Below are 19,658 nucleotides of genomic sequence, written 5' to 3'. Positions count from 1 at the left end.
CTCTAACGTGGGGATTCGGGGAGTGTTTTGACAGGAGAGATTGAAAGGTCTTGTAAAATTGAATTTTCCAGCATACTGCCAGCTTTGTTGCTGGTGTCTGTGTTGGATACACTGGAGTCAAAGGCAGGGCATGTTCCTGAGGGAGCACAGTGGTTTGTTCTGTGTGCTGGTTTGGGGGCCARCTGCACTCACAGTTTTCTCACACAGTGTGTCAAATGGGAGAATCTGTTGAGCAGGTGTTCGCCAGTGGTTATTGTGGGCAGAAAAGAGCAAAGCTTCTGAATCTGTTTCAGTAAAGCTAAATATGTTGTCTTCAGAGTTTTCCCTCAAATGTTTTCTCTTTCTGCCTTATCTTGAAAGTCCGTTATTAAATATTTCTTACATTGCTTATTGTACAAGAAGCTGCAGTGAAAATTAAGGGAGGAAAAAAAACTGAATTTGAAATGTGTTTTAAATATAATTCCAATTGTGGGTGTATTTTAGTATTTTATCTTTATTTATAGAAATAATGTACAGATTTGATCTAAATGGCTTCTCAGAAACTCTTATAGCATGCTTAGTTTAGGACTGTTAAGTCAGTTGGGTTTCATTTGCACTAACTCTGCACTAGTATTTTCTAAAAAGTAGTCTGAAATGACTGCTGTTGTTCTTAACGATTAAACCAGGCCTGGCACTTTCATTTCTAATGTATACCTGGAATAAGTGCAAGTGTTGACAGGGAAAACATTTTTACTACAAAATTTGTGTTGTGACTTTTTAGCTTCCTGTAAATGATTCAATGAAGTTGAGCCTCATTGTGTTCTCTCTTAAATTGGTGTTCATCATGACTGAATCTACAGCGGCATGGTCTCCTTTACAGAGCCTGTGAAAGGGTTCACCCGACACAAAGTGAATAGATTGGTGTTCTCTGTTTTCCCAAACAGTGAGTGAACTATGTGCATAAAATTGTCAAGTGGTTAAAAAGCTGSATATGTTGGATATTTAAACTCAAATTTAAATAGTCTAAAGCTATGCACTTAATATAGTTAAGCAACTATGCCAGCAAAAGTAAAGCAATGTCACCCAGTGTCACAAGAAAGAATGTGAGGAAGTGATAGGGAAGTTATTTTATTGCTCTAGTGATCAGTTCTATTACAAATGCATCCAAAAACTACAGACCCTTTGGGGTGGAAAAATGATCTCTATTTGCCCAGGTGTTGCCAAGACTTGTCCTCTCTGAGATTACTGGTTTGTCACTGGGAAGGAGAAGGAGAATTTGATGTAAAAGGTTAAAGTCATGGAAAATACTTGGAGTAATCATTTATGAAGCTGTTGGAAGGTCACTGCTCAGTCACCAACCTATCTCTTCCTGAAGCAGGCATCTTTGCACTTCGGTCATCCTCTCAAAAATATAGTGCACAGGGGGGAAAGTGGGCTTTTTGTTTCAGTGGAAACCACTGAAGGCAGTATCAGGATGCATAAATCAACAGGCTTTCAGTTAGGTTCTTTAAYATCTGAATCTCCCTTAAAGATGCAGGCAAGGGACTTCATTGTTTTTTAAAATGTTACCTCTCAGAATATAATTCTTTTCCAAAATATTTTACATTAAATGTTGAAGAACTGTGACAGCCTGTCTCCTAACTCSTCTGCTGTCTCTTAGGATTTCATAGAATCGTCAGTGACACTTTTTCAGTCTGATGATGAAGACGAGAAAGCATTGGATATTGTCAATGAAGAAATTCCTGATTTGGAGCAGGCTGGGTTTGGCCCAGAGACAAGATCAATTCTTGTGAGAAGTGGAGTGTAAGTCTACCAAAATGCATGAATAGAAGTATTAAGTGACATTTTTGTGCATGGCTGTTTTAGGTATATGTTTGACAGAATATATTTCACATAGTACAAAAGATGGTGATAACCATCTGGGGGAGAGCAGTGTTTCTTTCTGTTTCCTTGGCAAGTGAAGAAAATATCTCGCTGTCTTCTCATGCCTATAACTTGATTTGGATCTGGGTCCCCTCTTTAATAGAGAAGGTTTGRGATATCGCTAGAGAGATTACACAGACTGTAGTGTATATATGAGCTTTGGCAATAGTACAATGCTACTGTGCTAGAGAAGAGGGATTTTAGGTATGCTAAGAACTGGGATAACTTTTTAGACATGTGGGGGGCCTGTACAGAAAGGACAGGCTGTGTCTTCATCATAACAAAGTCAGGCTATTGGCTCTGAAAGTTAAAATACTTCAATTTTATACAGACTTATTAAACCAGAAGCTGGAGGTTAAACCAACAGGTATGGAAAAGTACCTGTTTCAGGCTGATGCAACCTGCAGGGTGGACTTGGCTCATGTTCAGTGTGCCTTTGTGCATGGGAGGGAAATAAACAGCACCACTGTTTATATAAATAAAGAAGGCAAATTAGATTGCCTGCGATGTCAGTTGACAGGCACATGCAGTATTAATTGATGGAACAAGGCAAAACTTACAAGTGCTTCCATACTAATGCTGGAATCCTGAAAATCAATATCAGAGGTCTAGATTGCTTGGCATCAGATGAAGGCTCTGATATAGGCATCATTTCAGAGACCTGGAGGAAGGATAAACAGGTGGATAGAGTTGCGAGGCTACCGACTCTATAGGACTGACAGAGCAGCTGTATAAGCAAGGGACTGGTGCTGTACGTCAAGGATGATACCAACTGTTACAAAATTAAAAATACTATAAGCAAAAAAACACTATGGAATTATGCATGTGGAAATTTCATATTTTAAGAATAATTTTAAAAGTRTAATATTAGCATTGTCATAACTACCCTGATCAGGATGGTAATAGGGATCAGGAAATGTTAAGCGAGTTAAAAGTAGCTTTAAACTGACAACAGGTAGCGATAGTGGGAGATTTCAGCTGCTCACAAAGAGACTGGATGTCAATGTCTCATGAGGATTACATGTGAGGATAATATGGGTGAATGCCAAAAGTGACTGCTTTCTAAATGAGCCAGTCTTACAACCCAGAAGAAGAAGTTCTGTGTTGGATTGAGTTGGTGAGAGCGCTTGAGGTTGAAGATATGAACATGGCAGTCAAGGCCCATAAGGCCAAACAGAGAGGCCCAGTTAATTCTTTGTAGCTGTTGTTCCTTCCTGTTGAAGATGTTGGGGAGGTTCCCACAAGCTATGGCACTTYGTAGCAGACAGATTGGAGAAGTTAGTCAATCCAAACTGAATATCGGGTGGTATTTGGTCACATAAACAAGCCCTGACAAAGCTCGAATGTGGAAGTGCAGAGCTGCTGGCCARTGTGTGTACCTCCTCATTGCAAATGGCCTCTGTGCTAGAGGTCTGGTAGATTGCCAGCATAACTGCATCCACAAAAAGAGCTTAGAAGGGGGGTCCTGGGAACTACAAGCTAATGAGTCTGACTTCTGTCTGCAGTGAAATGGCAGAATCTATGATAAGATCATGTATTGCATGGATAATCATGGTTGTTAGGGAGGGAGTCAATGTGGCTCTGTAAACAGAAATCTTGCCCTGCTAAACCTGTGGTTCTCTGTGAAAGAGTTGATAAGCATGTGGATTAAAGAAGGTCCAATGGACATAGTGTTTCTTTTTCTTACTTCCTCTTTTCTTTCTTTCTTTCYTTTTTTTTAATTCCTTTGACTAAAACCRGAGTTTATTAAAGAAATAGGTTGGACAAAATTGGAAGAAAAGTTCTTTCATGGACTRGAAGTTGCCTAAAGGGTAGGAAGCAAAGTACAGGGTTTAGGGGGCACCTTTAAGGATGGAGAAGAGTCATCAGTGGTGTTTCTCAGGTACAGATGATGAGTGAATTTGTTCAATCATATGTTTTTTGGGAAACTTCAGTAATGTAGAAAAGGGAGGCAAACAGTGAAATCTCCAATTTTGCAGATGATATTGAGTTTTTCTAGGTAGTCGAAGGCCATGCCAATGGTGAGGAACTCCAGAAGAGTCTCCTGAAATTGAGCAGGAAAAAAAAAGTAGCAGAATGCTTCAGTGTAGATGAATGTGTAGTAATACACATAGCAAAAAGTAATCTTAAATGTACTAAATGGAAAACATGGAGCTCTAACTCAGGAATGAGGGTTTTTGGAATCATTGTTGACARCTCTGAAAAAAATGGCTTGATGTGCAGTGGCAGCAAGAGAAGTCATCAAAATCATGGTATTGGGAGGAAGGAGCATTAAGACAATAGCTAGGGCAGAGGATGTCATTTTCCACTTTGTAAAACTGTTTTGCAYGCACATCTCTAATACTGTGTGTAGTTCCACTCCCTGTATCTCAAGAAGAACATAGGGGAAGATGCAAAGGAAAGCAATGATCAAAGGAGTGGAACAGCTGCTCCATAGGGAGGAACTGGAAAGGCTGGGATTCTGCAGTCTGAAGAAGAGAAGGCTGAGAAGGTGTGACTGATCAACAATAAACTCTGCTCTGACAGGAGGGATAAAATTGAGATTTACAAAATTGTGAAGGTAGTGGACAAGCTTAATGCAGAAATGTTCAAAATCCTGCAGTACAGTAATTAGAGATGCTCTACGAAATTAACTGAAGATAGTGTAAAACAATTTAGAAAGGAGAGGAAAAAGCTTATAGACCTTTCTTAGACAAAAGGGTAGTAGATTTCTGGAACTTGCTGCCAGAGGTGGCTGTGAGAGCAGACAACAWCAGGACATTCAAAAGGGATTAGACAAATTTATGACAAGCAGATTGATAAATGAATACTGGAGGGACTAGGCAAGGAGGTGACCTCTAGCTTCCCCAATATAACAGTCCTGGATGCTGGGCGACCCCAGAAAGTGCCCATCTTCTCCCTAACTAGCCTCAATGTATTTCTGCCACTACCAGAGCCAGCGAGATGCAAACAGCCCATGGACCATTGGTCTCACACAGTGGGGCATTTCTTACGTTCTTCAATCATGACATGGGAAGCGGATTTGGAGAAGTTTGAATTGCAAACCATTGCAAGCTTTTCTCTTTATCTCACCCTGTCAAAGCTTCCTCATTTGTTTCTCTTATACCATTTTTCTTAAAGAAATCCAACTGGAAAAGTTGGAAGAAAGCCCTGTCTGGGAGGATGCTGAACAAGTAACGATTGAGCTGAGATAGATTCAAAAACTTGTCAATCAAGTATCTTTCCTTTGGGCTTCTAAGCGATGCATCAGCTCATGCTGAAAATATATTTGATGGAAGTCAGAGACCTAAGGTGTTTGTTTCTTAAAGTAAGGTTTGCAAAGTAAAAGCAGGAGATCAAAGGTGTGAAAATTATGTGCTTCTTATCAGGTTTGATGTTACGTTTCTATCAGATGGACTTAGTATGTAAATACTCTACAGAAAATTGTTCCAACTCATTAACAGTCCTATCTAATTATACTGAAAAATTTAATGTCTCAAGTTTATTTTTTGTGTCACTCACCAGGTGGGTTGCCTATCAACAGAAATATTTCTGTGGAGAACAATATGTATTGGAGAAAGGAAAATACAAGTGTTTCTTTGACTGGGGAGGATCCAATAAAATTATCATGTCAATTCGCCCTCTTAAATTGGTGAGTTACCAGAATTTATGAAGGGGAAAACTTCAAAGAAATAAGACCTTTGGAGTTCTGAGAATACAATAATGTTATAATACAGGTTGTACTGTTTAATCATTTTGCCTGGTCACTTGGAGACAAGGTAAAGATCCTTGTGGATTGACACACAATGAAACCGTTTGCTGTGGAGACCAAATCTACTTTTTTTTGAAATGCAAACTCTGCATGTCTCTATCTTTTGATGAGAAAATTGCTAGGGAAAGTTATGAGGAGAACTTCCTTTTGGCAGATGTGTTCATGAAAAGGGATACTCTGGTCTGGAAAGATTAATTTACCATAAAACACAGTAACTTCCTAAATTCCTAATTGATAATGGATTTAAAAATACTTGAATATGTATCTATCCTATATTATTCCTGCATAGCAGAGCTTTGGGTTTATTTGTTTGTTTATTTTGTCTTTTACTAAAATATTTTTAATGCRTGGTGAATGTAAAACAGGAAATATTTTAAATCCATTATTATATCAAAGATAGTACAACTTGCCCAAGTCGATTAGCTCCAGAACTGTTAAAACYTTAATGCAAAACAGGAAATCCCCAGTAATGAATATATAATAAATGATACTGCTGCACCAAAAATAGAAAAGGAATAAAACATTTAACCTTATTTTGAAGTGTCCTTGTCGGAAGAGGTGCCTCAATCTCCTGTCCTCATGAATTTTCTCTTCTTTTAAGAATTAGACTTAAATATAAATGCAGAGAAATTTACATGGACTCTAATCTGTGTTTCATGAGCTAATTAACATTTATGCAACTTTCATGTATTGTAAAGGACTGAATAACCAGGGAGGTAACCGTGAACCTATGGGCAGCCAATGAGAGAGACTGGGAGAAAAGAAATGTGCCAAGAGATTAGGAAATATGTGTCTTTCTGCGCTTGAATTATTAATTAATAAGTTTCAGGAATTTGATGCGTCTTCTAGGGAGCTAACTGTAATTATTTATTTGTATTTATGTATGTATGTATTGTTGCAGGAACCACTTGGAATGGATGAGCCTCCACATTTGGTATGTCATATTATATAATCGTCTCTKGTACTAAACAACATTTAATAATCAAACACGGGTAATGTTGAATTTCCTGCTGCGTTACTTTGAATGAATATCTGAGTATTATCATTTCTGTACTGCAGAGCATTGCTTGAGGAAGCTGGTAGATGCATAAAGGCTAAGTTTACTGCTGTTTTTTTTGTTTCAGTCCAGATCACACCCTTTAGTGTTCTGTYCTCAAAAATGCAAGCAGTTCAGTAGGTTTTGAGTGACTTTGGATCTTTATAGCTATTTATTTTCCTATGCTTGCCTTTCTGTTTCTGGAAACTTGCTATCATACGCCTTTATTTCTTTGTGTAACATCTATTCTTTCCATTCTTTTATGCAACATCTGATTTGTCACTGTCTTGTTCATTTATGAGGTGAAGGATAGATTTCAGAGAATTCAACTGCGCTCTTCAAACCTGCAGATCTATCAGCAGCAGAGGCTGTTTTTTTTAATCTGATATCATGGTAATGCTGCACTGAATAGTCTCCCAAGAATGCATAGCCCCTACAAGTAGGTCCCAGCTTGCTCTGTGCTTCCCTTTTCCTCACACTAATCTATGACCTTAGCTGAACGTATTCTGGTTATAACAAATCTGTGAGGCATCTCTTCTATGATACAGTCTTAACAATTTCCCTGAAAGTTGTGTCTCACGAGTAGACGATTTATAAAGAGGTTGCTATGATTTACTTTTAGCTTTRAAAAATGAGTTTGTTCAGGTTTGTGTGCTTTTGGTCCTTATCTGATAAGCTTATGTTCCATTAATATACCTTTCTGGTGTCCCTCTGAATCAAAAACCTGCTCTAAATGTTTGTGCTCATCACGAAGCATGGTCTGTGTCTCCAATATTCTGTTTCAGCAGGGCTGTCCTTGGTTCCTGTATTTGTAATTTGTTTTTTTTTTTTTCCTTTTCTCTGTTGTTGTTATACTGCTCTCTCTGTGTTGTTCCCTAAGTTAAGCAAGTTTAGAAAACTTTGAGTAAGCATGACATTTTTCAAAAGAAAGGGTCTTTAGTGCTCAATAAGCATGGGAAGTATATACCTTGTGTTACTTAGTGCAGGTTGACCCCTTCTTTTTCTCTAAGAATATTTTAGTTCTAACATCTTACGGTTAACCCAGGACTACAGGAAATGTTTCCTGTCTGAAGACATAATTGGTGTATTATTTTAGTCTTAAACATTGATTTCCTGTCAAACCTATTCATACAGTACTTTGTGGCCAAATCCAAAACCTTTCAAGTACTTTCACAATGAGGCCTTGGTAAATGATACCAGATAAAATAACTGACTTGGATGAAACTAGTGGGATTCTAATAGTCATAGATATTTATTTTTCTCTATCTTCAACCCTTCAACTTTTTCAGGATGTTCCAAAAGCTATTCTTTGAGTACTTTAAGCARATTTTGCATATCTTTAAGATACAGACAGTTAAGACATCGAACCTGGATTCATTTTAAAACCTTTGAAGTTTTAATTAATTGTGCTTTGTAGTCATACTAACTTCCAGTGATATGTCAAGAAATCCATCTGTTTATATCTGTGTGTGTRTGGATGTATATTTATGTATTTACATATATGCGCATACATGTACACACTTACCTATAAATATTGCCATATACCAGATTGTATTTTGCCTCTTGTTTTCTCTGATAGCAGTCTTATGTTAGGAAAATACTTTTTAAAAATTGGTCTTATCACAACATTGSTTTTCAAAGGATTCTGTTCTGAAGATCAGGAAGGAAGAACATCATGTTGATATAGTTCTTGTTAGGAGCTGAAATATTTTATTGTAAGTTTTTGTGTGGAAACATGTTATCAGTTAGGATAAGTAAACTACAATGTTTCCTATTTTTCCTATATTTCCTATAGTTTTCCTATTAAAAGTTAAATAAAGCACTTTCCATATATGTGGCTGTCTCTTAGCCTGGAACTTCAAAACATGGTGCATTTGAGCTGGCAAATCCTTAAACTTCCTGGGTTTTGATCCTTTTACAACCTGTATCCTCAGTATTTTTGAATGATTCTCCCACCTGAATTAAGGGAAYCATGCTCGCTATCTACATGAGTGTCTTTAGTCCAGCGKAGGGCTACAAAGATGATCGGAGGGCTGGAGCACCTGCCCTGTGAGGAACGGCTGTGAGAGCTGGRCCTCTTCAGCCTGGGGAAGAGRAGACTGAGGGGGGATCTTATCAATGTGTAYAAGTACCTGAAGKGRRGGTGTCAAGGGRACGGGGACAAACTCTTCTCAGTTGTCCCATGTGACAGGACAAGAGGCAATGGGCAGAAATTGAAGCACAGGAAGTKCCGCCTGACCRTGAGGGGGAATTTCTTCCCTGYGAGAGTGACGGAGCACTGGAACAGGCTGCCCAGAGAGSTTGYGGAGTSTCCTYCYCTGGRGATMTTCAAGGCCMGCCTGGATGCAACCCTGTCTAACATGCTCTAAGTGACCCTGCTTGAGCAGGGAGGTTGGACTAGATGATCTCCAGAGGTCCCTTCCAACCTTACTGATTCTATGATTCACTGGCTGTTTTTTCCAGTTATTCTTCAGCTTAAGAAACTCAACTCTGAAAACTTCTAGTAACAACCCCGACCTATCGCTTCTGCCATGCTCACTTATAAATTAAGTACATACAATGGAAGACTGTCTGAAGTCATCAATTCTAAAAAGCTTTTAATTTTATTCTTTAAAAGAAAAAAAAAAGKGTGTTGCCCAGCGAAAGCAAAGCCTCTTTCATTAGCAGTTGACTTGTACAGATAAATTAGGAAGCAGAGATGACTGCTATGATAACTTGTGTTTGTATTTTCAACACGCTATCTATTGACTTTTTAGGATGTGAAATGTCATTTAGTAATGTCAACCCTGATAAAGTATAGGTAGCTGCAGTCTGAGGSTAATTGCAGATATGCAGAATCAGTATTTTATCTCAGCTTCTATCAARTAACTATCATTCATAATTTGATATATTCTGCAAAAATGAGTAATAAAGCCTTTTTAAGTGTTGCAAAGCATCTGGCCTACGAAGAGAAAGCAGAATATATATTCCTTTATAAAGGGATTTGATACAAGTATATAAAGGAACTGCCTAATTAAAGCTCAAATAGGTGCTTTGTGACATAGCAGTGCAATTGCATTTACAGAAAAATCAGTTATGCTGTATCCATCATGTTGTAGCTGCTTTGTGTTTTCCAATTTGCAGTTACATCAAGGCCAGATTAAGTCTTTCTTGTTCTTTCTAACAGGAAATGTACTCATTTCTTTTCAAAACATAACTGAGATTTTCCATAAAATCATTTGCTAATATTTGTGTTTGGCCTTCGCAGTCTGTATTGGCAAAAGCATTTGATTTCTTTTCCTTGGCAGGAAGCTAGGCCAATTTGGGGCATGAAGGGGGAAGTAGCTCTTGCAACAGCCATAGCCTTTTTCCTTCCAATACAGAACATGAGCTGTTTTCTTGATGTAGTCAAATGTTTCATTCTCTTTCAGCCCATTTCTCAGGCCTTAAAGTGAAATTCACCTCAGCGGCAGCCCAAGGATACAGAATTCACAATTATTTCACCGGAGATTTATTATATCTATACATAAACACACACACACATGTGTGTGTGTGTATATGTGTGTGTGTGTGTATATATATATATATATATATATATATATATATATATATATATATAAATTCAATACTTTCAACCATCTTGACTTTCAGGGTGAGTTGAACACGTTATTGATGGGACATAGTTCAATGTGGCTTCAAGTTCTTCACTGAGACATGTAAAAATAACTTAGTTAAACTTGAAAAGTTTGTACTGCATCTGCCAGTCTGTGCCCAGTTCCCCCAGAAATTCTGCTAGTTTTTGAATGAGAARCTCTCTGCAGTCATTGTGGTCACAGGAGATTTCACGGTACTTTGTTAGTCATATTCCCACATCTTTTGCCCAAAATTTGCTTCTGTTTTTTGGAGCAGTGGATTGTCGAGCTCTGCCAAGGGTTAGCTGCAGTTCAGGGGTAACTCCCAGGGAGAACAACATCCCTCAGTCCTTGCATCACTCCTGACGCAGTTGAACTTAGGCTTGCTCCCCCTGCATCTTTGGGGAACATCCAGAATCTGGCCCAGAGACTATGCCACACAAGGACTTTCTAAAAGGAAAGTAGCAGTAGAAATATAAAAGATTCTTCTACTGAGAATTCATTCTACCTACTATGTCTTTGTGAATTGGGTGGATTTTTCTCCAAGACTGCTGCTATCTCTGTTTACATTAATGATAATAAGTTTGCTTCCCTTCTAGTCATCGATTTTGTTTTGTTTTGTTCTTTTAGCTCAAAGCTTTCAGTAATACACATTTCCAAGGAGCATGTATAGATTTCACAGCAGAAGTTTCTGATTTTACATCATTCATACCATGTTCTTTTAAGGTTCTTCGGGGATGGTAAGTCTGTTGTTTTACATGCCACCATTTTCAGGGTTATTTGTTTATTTCCACTAAATTTCAGATAGTCAAATGTGCATAACATGCTCTCATCCTATTCCATTGTGTTAGACTCTTGTCTTGCAGCGCATTTCAGTAGCTGTTGTCTTGTTGTTGGTTTGGATATTATGCATTTTGCTTTCCCGGTGGGAATTTTACACTGTTACTGTGATTTTTAGCTTCAGTTAGAAATATCTTCATTGCATTTCTGCTGTTTGACACTGGAACTGAGGAACTGAGATTTCTATACCACACGATTTGATTTTTCTACTTTGGCTGCTTTGTCACACAGCCTTTTGATTCACCTTACAACCTTTAACAGAAAAAACAAAAAAAAAWTTTATTCCTTATCCTCTTAGAAATTATTACATCTTGAAAATGCTTGCCATTAATAAGCAGTTAGAACAACTAATCTTTTTCTGTTACATTATTCTTACAGTTGGCTCCTGTATTGCCAAGGGGAAATTACTGACAATCAATGTGTGCTGGAAGAAGGCCTCTACCCTGACCTCGCTTCCTGTGGCTGCCCCACTGCTTCAATCAAGTCCCTCAAGCCTRTTGAATATGTAAGCACTTGCCTGAAAAAAACAAGTTTTGGAACTCTTTTCCTAGTCAGACGTCTGCAAGGGATTGCGTTAAGCCAACTCCCGCTCGGGAAAAGGAGCAAAGTTTGTTTTCTTGGCTTATGGGATTTGGGGTTTGGAGCAGGTCAGGCCACGTGCACATGTGCATGCATTCGCCTGTAAGCACACACTCTACGTGTGGGTCTGCGAGCTTGTGTACTCTGTTTTGTGTAAGCTGGATTGATTGGTGCTTTTCTGACTGGTCTTTTATAAAACAGCCCAGCAAACTTAGTATGCAGCAGGATGTTGCTTTTTGTTATGCMCTCTTAGGGTATGGGGCTTCCTTTTTTCAACCTCCTACAGCCAAAGTTCGATCTTAAAGCAAAGTACACACTGAAGAGRTATAAAAAGTGGAACTAGAAGGTAGTATATGTAACAGTGTTTAATTTACTAACTATTTTGCAGAAATATAAAAAATGGTTTACCCTTCCTAATGAATCTCAAATTATGGGTCAATGAATAATACTATATAAATAACAATATATATGTACTAGATGTGTGGCATGTGAGCTGTGTATGACGCATCGGGTAAGTTTGATCCAGGCTTGTTTCCAGCCATCCACTTTCTTGGTGACTTCTAAGATGTAGGACAAGCCCTTATTATGTATGCACACTATCTTCATGTGACTTTCAGCTCACGTTGAGTATAATACCCAAGCACACATCTTTGCCTACAATCAAGAGACCTGTTGTAGCAGAAAGGCAAGATAAGAGGTCATTTATGACAAGGAAATTGGATATGATTGCAGGTACTATTCAGYGCAAGATAGATCTAGGTTTTTTGGATCCCGCTGTAGTTTTTCCATGCACATGATGTATGTATCTGGAGTCTTGTTGTCATGTCTGTGCTTTTGTTCCCTATCTCAGTGTGCTTCTACTCAAGGGACATAAAATATAAGCTGTCCATAACACTTTCAGTAGAACAGAAGCAAACAGCTGCTGTGTCCACCGCTCTGGAGCACTGGCCAACTTCTCCAAAACTCCTCTTCCTTCCCTGGTCACAGAAATCAAACTCAGTCCATGTGATGTTTCCCCTTCATTGTAACTCTTACAAAATCAGGCTTTAGAAATTACTCAGTTTGCAATTTCCTTCAAGTATTAAAGTTCTTTTTCTATTAGTGAGCAGATTTAAAAAAAAAAAAAGCACCGAAAGGCACTTGTGTGATGGAAAGGATGTATGCCTCGAGGCTGAGAGCTAGTCCCTCTGCAAGGATTAACAGAGGTAGTTACTTTGACTTGCTTTGACTGCTGCCTTTTCACCTGCTGAGAAACCTGGCTTTCAGATTAAAAATCTGCCTTTCACCTTAGGTCACTGGACTTTGCTCTGCTGAATCAGAATGAAGTTTTGACATGAAATGATAAATCTCATCCAAATCCCCCAGTCTCTAATCTCACAGGGAAGTCACCGTGCAGCTCCACAGAGAAGGATACTGTTGATCACTGAGGGCCAAGCCCTGGGAGAGGTGTGTTTTGGCAGGCTCTGCGGGAAGCTTACGCACATCTTCCTGCGCTTTAGTGGCTTGCACCTTTAGTTCAGATCTTCTCTCGCAAACAGGAGCCCTTGTATTTCACAAAACGCAGGGTTAAAATGCTATTGAACCGCACCTGTTTTACAAATAGAAATGYGCTCGTCGGCCCCTAACACACTGTGTGTGCTGACCGCCCGGGATAGCTTTCGGCGACGTTGTTCAGCACGGACGTGATGTTAAGCACACAGCAGCATGTTTGGTCAGCGGTCAGAAACAGCCGTAGTCAGTTCAGAGCATTGTCTGCAGCACACTGTTCTTGGAGCAGAGCCCTGTTTCTTACGAGATATTTCTGTTAGCTCATTCAAGAGAGCAGCAAGCGTATTCCCAAATGAAATTGTTGTGTAGTTTTATTGTGTTGCTCTATTGTGCCGTTGGGAACCCCTTCCTTTGTCCAGCTTTAAATACCAGACCAATTTCAGACCTGAGGTGTGTATCTCAATAGCTCCCGCGTACGAGGGAGAATGGTTAACCCCGATGTCAAGCCCTGCGCTCGCGTGTTCGCCTGCTCTCCTGTAAGTGAGATGTATCTGCTGCAAGAGCAGCTGTTGGAGGGACTCTTCAGCCTGGGAAACAGGCACTGCTTCAGTGTATGATGTTTCTACATCTCAGGTGTTGCCTAGAAGTAGAGTCCGGGCTGTGGAGTGTGTGGCACTTGCAAAGGAAAAAATTACATCTTTAGCAATACAAAGGACCTTAGCCATTACCTAGAGAGGTAATAGTAACTCACTACCAACCTTTAAAACCTCTCTAATTCATTGACAGGTGCAGATGTGGTCCAACTGTAATTTTTGGAAGTTGATCATTTCAACCAGTCCCTTCCAAATTTGATTTTGATGCAACCAAAATGTTTTGATGATACAGATCCCATTGAGCAAACCGTTTTAGTGGAGGAAAATGAGATTTTTTTTTTAGGAAAGTAAAYTTTGAGTTTTTATTTTGAAAACTGCCAAAACCATAATTTGTTTGTTTAAGAGCTTAGTCACATAATAAAATGAAAAATGTCATTCAAAACACTCAGGACAATTAGAAAAAAAATGCTTTCAAAGCAACACAAAATGACTTTGAATGGGAAAACAATTTCAACTAGAGGTAGTCTGATTACTGTCCCAGTGTTTTAAGTTGGCTGACTTTTGTTCTAACTTTTAGCTCTTGGAGGGGATGTTCTTCACGAACTGAAAAGCAAAGTTTTGTTCATTCAAATATGACATTCTGCTCTGCCCCCTCCTCTGTATTTCCCACAAAATTCAAATTAACCTGCTTCCACTTTGGTTATTTCCCCATTTATGTCCTGCTAGTGTTGCGGAATTAAGCACATCTTTGGAAACCAAGTTTCCTCTGATGCTTTTTTCAGGAAGTAGCACAGTAAAAATCAGTCTGGGTTCATAAAGAAAGCAGGGAAAGTGTTCTTTTAATGTTGTTTCAGTCCTCAGAGTGTGGTAGATGTTGGTATGGACTTTTTTTTCCTTTTCTTCAGGCGTGGATGGATTGAGCTATGTTAATGTCTGTGTTAATGTAAGATATGTTTTTGAAATGCCCTAAATTGAATTGAGAGATTGAAATTTGTATTCCTGTATCTGCTTCTCTTTCTACTGTATTCAGAAAGGAAGGCAAGAAATGGTTACAGGAACCTCTCTCCCCTCTTGGCTTAGTTGCTGAGGCACATAATACTCAAAGTAAATGTTTATGAGGTCCTCTTGTATTTTTTTTTCCTGCTCTTCCGTTTCCCTCAAATTCAGAGTGGACTATGGCATCCTGGGAATTTTTAAGAAAAGCCAGGGGTTAATGAGAGGTTAGCCAGAAGGTCCTAAGCATATCTGTAGCTTGAAAACAAGAAAAAAATATTCTTTGTTTTCAGTAGTCTGGGAAGAAAAACAGTATGGCAGTACTCGTGTACAAAGCTAGGTTGTAAATTGAATAGCAATACGTTATATGGCCTCTGCTGTTGTGGACAGGGTTGCTTCTGAAAGTCTGGGAGATCTTTTTAATATCCAATTTTGTAAGTTAGGAAAGAATGCTGGAAGGTCAATCTCATAGTAATGCATTTCTTCAAGTGAGCAGGCAGCAATACAGTTTGAAAGACCGACTTAGGTTAAAAGGTTGTGTACTTGTGTAGTAGCAGCAGGAACGTTCAAATGCATGTAGTTCACCTGTCATCTTCTCTTTTCATCTGAAAATCCCAAAGCTCTCAAGAAGTGCTCGTTGATGAAATTTCCTGGGATTAATGTTAATATCCACTGTGCAGGCAGGTAAAATCATCGCGCGGGCTAAGGGGTCAGCCTGCACTTGCCACAGAAGTGCAGGTTTCCGTGCCCTGGAGTCAGCAAGGACTCGCCTTGGGCCATGCCAAGAAGTGATGAGGAGGGGAACGTGTGCTGCCCGGCACTCAAGGGCACCCAAAAACACAGCCGGGCCCTTGCGGGGCCACAGTCGCTTGTCACGGCGCCTGTCCAGTGTTTGTCGCTGGAAGAGCATTTACCACGCAACTCTTGGGATGGAGACCCTTTGGAGATGTTACAAAGTAGAGCTCGGCTTTAGCTCTGCCTTTTTGCAGGCATGATATTTTGTAAAACTCCCTATGCTATTTGGTGTAAGTTATACACCAAATAAGTTGTAAGGTATAAGTTATACACCTGGATAAGAATATCCAGGATTGTTGCAGTGAACGCTTAATTTTCCTTGTAAAATGTTAACTTCAGAGTTAAAGTTAAACCAGTCGTATAACTTCTAGATGAGATCTGGGTTGTCGGTTGTGCAACRCTATTCTTTTCTTTTTTGAGGCATTTCTTACTCTTCCTCTGCTCAGTCATGACAATTCCTGCATTTCTTGGTAGCTTATCTTTTCCAAGTTAAATACAGGTGTTAACTAATCTTCCCAGCATTCCCGTGAGGTAAATAATAAAACCAGATACAAAGATTAATTGGCGTTTCCCAGGGCCAGGCAATGAGTCATTTGGTATAGCTGGGACTGGACCTCGGGTGTTGCTGTCTCCCAGCCCAAGCTTCGTTCCCCTCGGGCATCTTTCCCGCACGGAGGGGAGTAGCCAGGCAAGCGCAACTTCAGGGAGGACAGCTGTAAATAATAAATTGCAAAAGCCAAGATTGAAAAGTAAGGATATTTGCAGGGGTATTGTAGTACAGCTGTTGAAGCACCAGTTAAGCTCTGGTGAATGCCGTCAGCTTAGCAGCAGGGCAGCACAGACTGGCAGTGGGAAGTGCATCAACGCTTGTCAGGAGCCAGTTGCAGTTGTGCTTTCATCTGGTCCCGTATATATTACTTGGGTTTCTTGCTTTGGTTTTATTAGGCTTTCTGATCAAAATTTGCAAAACCTAAAAAGGTGCAAGGCACAGTATGTTTGGGGTTGAGGCCTTCTCCAKTTGGGATGATTAGAAATAAGTTACGTAAAATTCATAATGAAAGATTATCTATACATTATCCACAGTTGCAGAGTAAAATTAGACTATTTTTTATTATAAACGTGTGTGTGAGCTCACCTGGTTTTCAGTTGTAGCACTGCTTGGTTAGCTTTTGTGTGTCTCTACATTTTATTTCTTTTTAGTAGCTCAGGCATCCAAGCCTTGAAAGGACGCACATGTTGTGTTAATCGTTAATATGAAATTCTTTTGGCTTGCTTGCTTTCTTTCATTTTTTAATGACAAAATACAAAAACTCTGTTCTGAATTGCGAAGAATGCCTAGTGCATAGCTTCTCTGGGTCAAGTGAAGGTGGAAGTCACTGAGAGGTATGTTTGAGCTAAGGTGAACTGTGCAAGAGATTTCACCATTTGATTTCCGTGGCTTAACTTCCAGTCCCTGAGATAACACTGTGGAGAGGGGGGAAAAGCTTTGTCATTAGCGTTGCATTATGCTGTGTATTAACCATAGACTACCATGCCTGTTAAGTAAAGCATATCATGGTATTTAGCAGTTCACAGGGGTGTTCATATCTTCAAATGCTGTGTAAATATAGCCTTCCTTAAACGCTGACCTCTTTAATAAACTTTTGAAGTTTCTCCCTAAACATTGGCATTAAAAGGAAAAAGAAAAGAAACACCAAGACCTTTAAAAACTGTTTTGGTTTTGGTTTGAGGAAGGCAGTTCCTTAATGCACAAAGATTGGACTATATATATATACACTATATATATAGTGCTTTGTCATTCTCGTGACTGGCAGGCTTTTCGTGGAGGCTGCCATATTTTCCTTGAAATAACTATGAAAGGGGAAGCTAAGGCAATCCTCACCTAGACACGGAGGATGGCACTTCAGCCTGAAAATGGGTGAAAATGCACCTTGGCACCCTGCAAGGAAGGGTGGCAAGTAAGATGTGTCCGTAAGTAAGTACGGTGGCTTGGCCTTGAAACTTAGCTAGTTACTGTTGGTAGTTTCCATGGAGCTGTGAAAAAAAAAATGGAGAAAAAAAGCCAGGCTAAGTCGCTGCTGTCAGCTGTTGGTGAAAATGGTATAAAGTGAGTGATCGGCTTATTCCTCTATATATGGTTATGGAAATATGAGAGCTCAGTGCTTGAGATGGCAGCACGTTTTCTTTTTCTGTGCTTCACTCCTGCGCCGAGATCAGTGGAGCCCTTCCGAGGTGGTATTGGTCCTTGTGCCTGCGGTAGATGCCAAGCGCTGCCTGCAGCTTGCCAATGGGCCGCAACTCCAAACCACCTCGCTGGGTTCTCTGAGCCCCCTAAGTTCAACTGACTTCAACCTCAGCAGGCCTTGAGTCGGCTTGGTTGGCTCCACCACCTTGCTGTCCTGACTTGGTTTCTAAATGGATGTACCAGCTCCCTGTCTCTAATGGATTTTGTTGGATATTGCAATGGCAAGATAAATTTTAGCCTTTGATAACAGTGTCTATCTACAAAGATGTCAGAGGGTATTCCTTGTGTTTACTACTTCAGTTGTGAAAATTTTCCCTTTTGGACACACTCTGGTCTCTGCTCCGGTGAAGGAGCAGAGTAGGAGTAGAAGGAGTACCGGGGAGCAGGCTTCTTGTAGACCAGAGTGTGATGAGACTGCCAAGCTGGGCACAGCAACCTGAGAAGTAGCTGCCTGCGCTAGGTCTGCTGGGCTAGATTTCAGAGTAACCCTTTAAACCCGCACCATAAATTTGACCTGTGTCACCCAGCAGAAGGCACRTGGGAAGACCAGGTGTTCAAAGATAAGGAAGTTATGAGTTTTAATCTCTTTCTGTTTTGTAAGATTGTTTTTTTAGGAGTCTAATGGGCTTTTCAAAGTCTCTCCAAGTAGATGATTCCAAATTCTTCTTTAAAATGTCTCAGCAAGCTCCCTGTTCGTGGACTGACACTGTCCCTGCCCGAGGTAGCAGAGAACTTGTCTGAGGCAGGATTTCAACAGGCAGCGACATACCGAGTGTACTGGGTCAGTGCCAGTAAATTTGTAAGTCTTGAATCACAACTGAGCTCTTCAGAGGTGCTTCACTACAATACGGGTGCCTCTTCAAACATGAAATAATGACTCAGTGCTTATGTTGACTGTAATTAAAGATTTTGTTCCATTCGTGCTTTTTTCACCTGAGGGCCTATCTTTGCTGCAAAAGCAAGCGATGGGCTACCTGCGTCAGGATAACATCTAAGAAAAACGCAGAGGTGACTTCCCCTGAGAGGCTGCTAACTGAAGCAGTTAGTCGGACCTGTTACCTCTTCCTTTTACCAGCTGTATCAAGATACAAAATACCAGTGCTTGCAATTTTGGTTATGATACTTCCCTTATGATTTTTGCGTTAAAAATGCTGAAAAACTGTGCAAGTTTTCTTTGTACAGCCTTTTTTTTTTTTGCACGGCCTTTTTGTAGTTAAATGTATTCCCTTGTGCTTTTTSGTCCATCTTACAGCTGTACTACACTTCTTTGCTTCCATGTAAACTGATCTCATTTGGTATCACAGGAAATGGCTCAGCTGTATAGGAAGACGTTAAGTTAAAAATGTTGCAATTCCACATCACATTGAAGTGGTTACTAATTGTGCWAATTTTTCAGGATTATCAGAAGAAAAATAAGAAATTCTGTTACAAGCATTCAGAATTTTATAGTTGTATTCTGAGTTTTTTAACTTTTTCCAGTTTGCAGATCCCTAAGATTTTTCCACCAGACCACCGACAGCTTATTTAAGTCTTCAGACTACAGACTTGTAGTTYGCCTCATTATTTTAGAAGCAATCTGCAGATCATGCTGAAAACTGCTGCTGTAACCTATTCTGCAAGTAAATAAATAGACCGAATTTTTTAAAAGTGAGCAAAGCCGTAATGATACAGTCAAGCTCATAGAGAGACTTTCCAAATGCATGCAGGCATCTCTCTGCACCTTTAAACAACTCAGTGCCTGGCTAGTGCCAGCAGACACTATACTCCAGTGACAAAGCCACTGATAAATCCAGTATGTCTCAGCTATATGTAAAAATAAATAAAT

At 39.7% G+C, this 19,658-nt stretch overlaps 1 protein-coding gene across 1 annotated transcript in view; it reads left to right on the top strand.

The window, feature by feature from the left end:
- The window catches only part of CRYBG3 (crystallin beta-gamma domain containing 3), a 93,501-nt gene that overhangs the window by 63,897 nt on the left and 9,946 nt on the right, over positions 1–19,658 (top strand). Inside the window, exons 13-17 of the mRNA XM_085323054.1 lie at positions 1,640–1,782; positions 5,407–5,533; positions 6,555–6,587; positions 10,931–11,040; positions 11,519–11,645. Of these exons, the coding sequence (XP_085179180.1) occupies positions 1,640–1,782; positions 5,407–5,533; positions 6,555–6,587; positions 10,931–11,040; positions 11,519–11,645 (540 nt within the window). The remainder of the gene's footprint in view (positions 1–1,639; positions 1,783–5,406; positions 5,534–6,554; positions 6,588–10,930; positions 11,041–11,518; positions 11,646–19,658) is intronic.

The sequence above is a fragment of the Rhea americana genome, unplaced genomic scaffold (genome assembly GCF_003343005.1).
Source record: "Rhea americana isolate MKP2758 unplaced genomic scaffold, rheAme1 scaffold_81, whole genome shotgun sequence".
Classification (NCBI taxonomy): Eukaryota; Metazoa; Chordata; class Aves; order Rheiformes; family Rheidae; genus Rhea; species Rhea americana.
The sequence above is the reverse complement of the archived record's forward strand: the minus strand, read 5'-3'. Positions and strand labels throughout refer to the sequence as shown.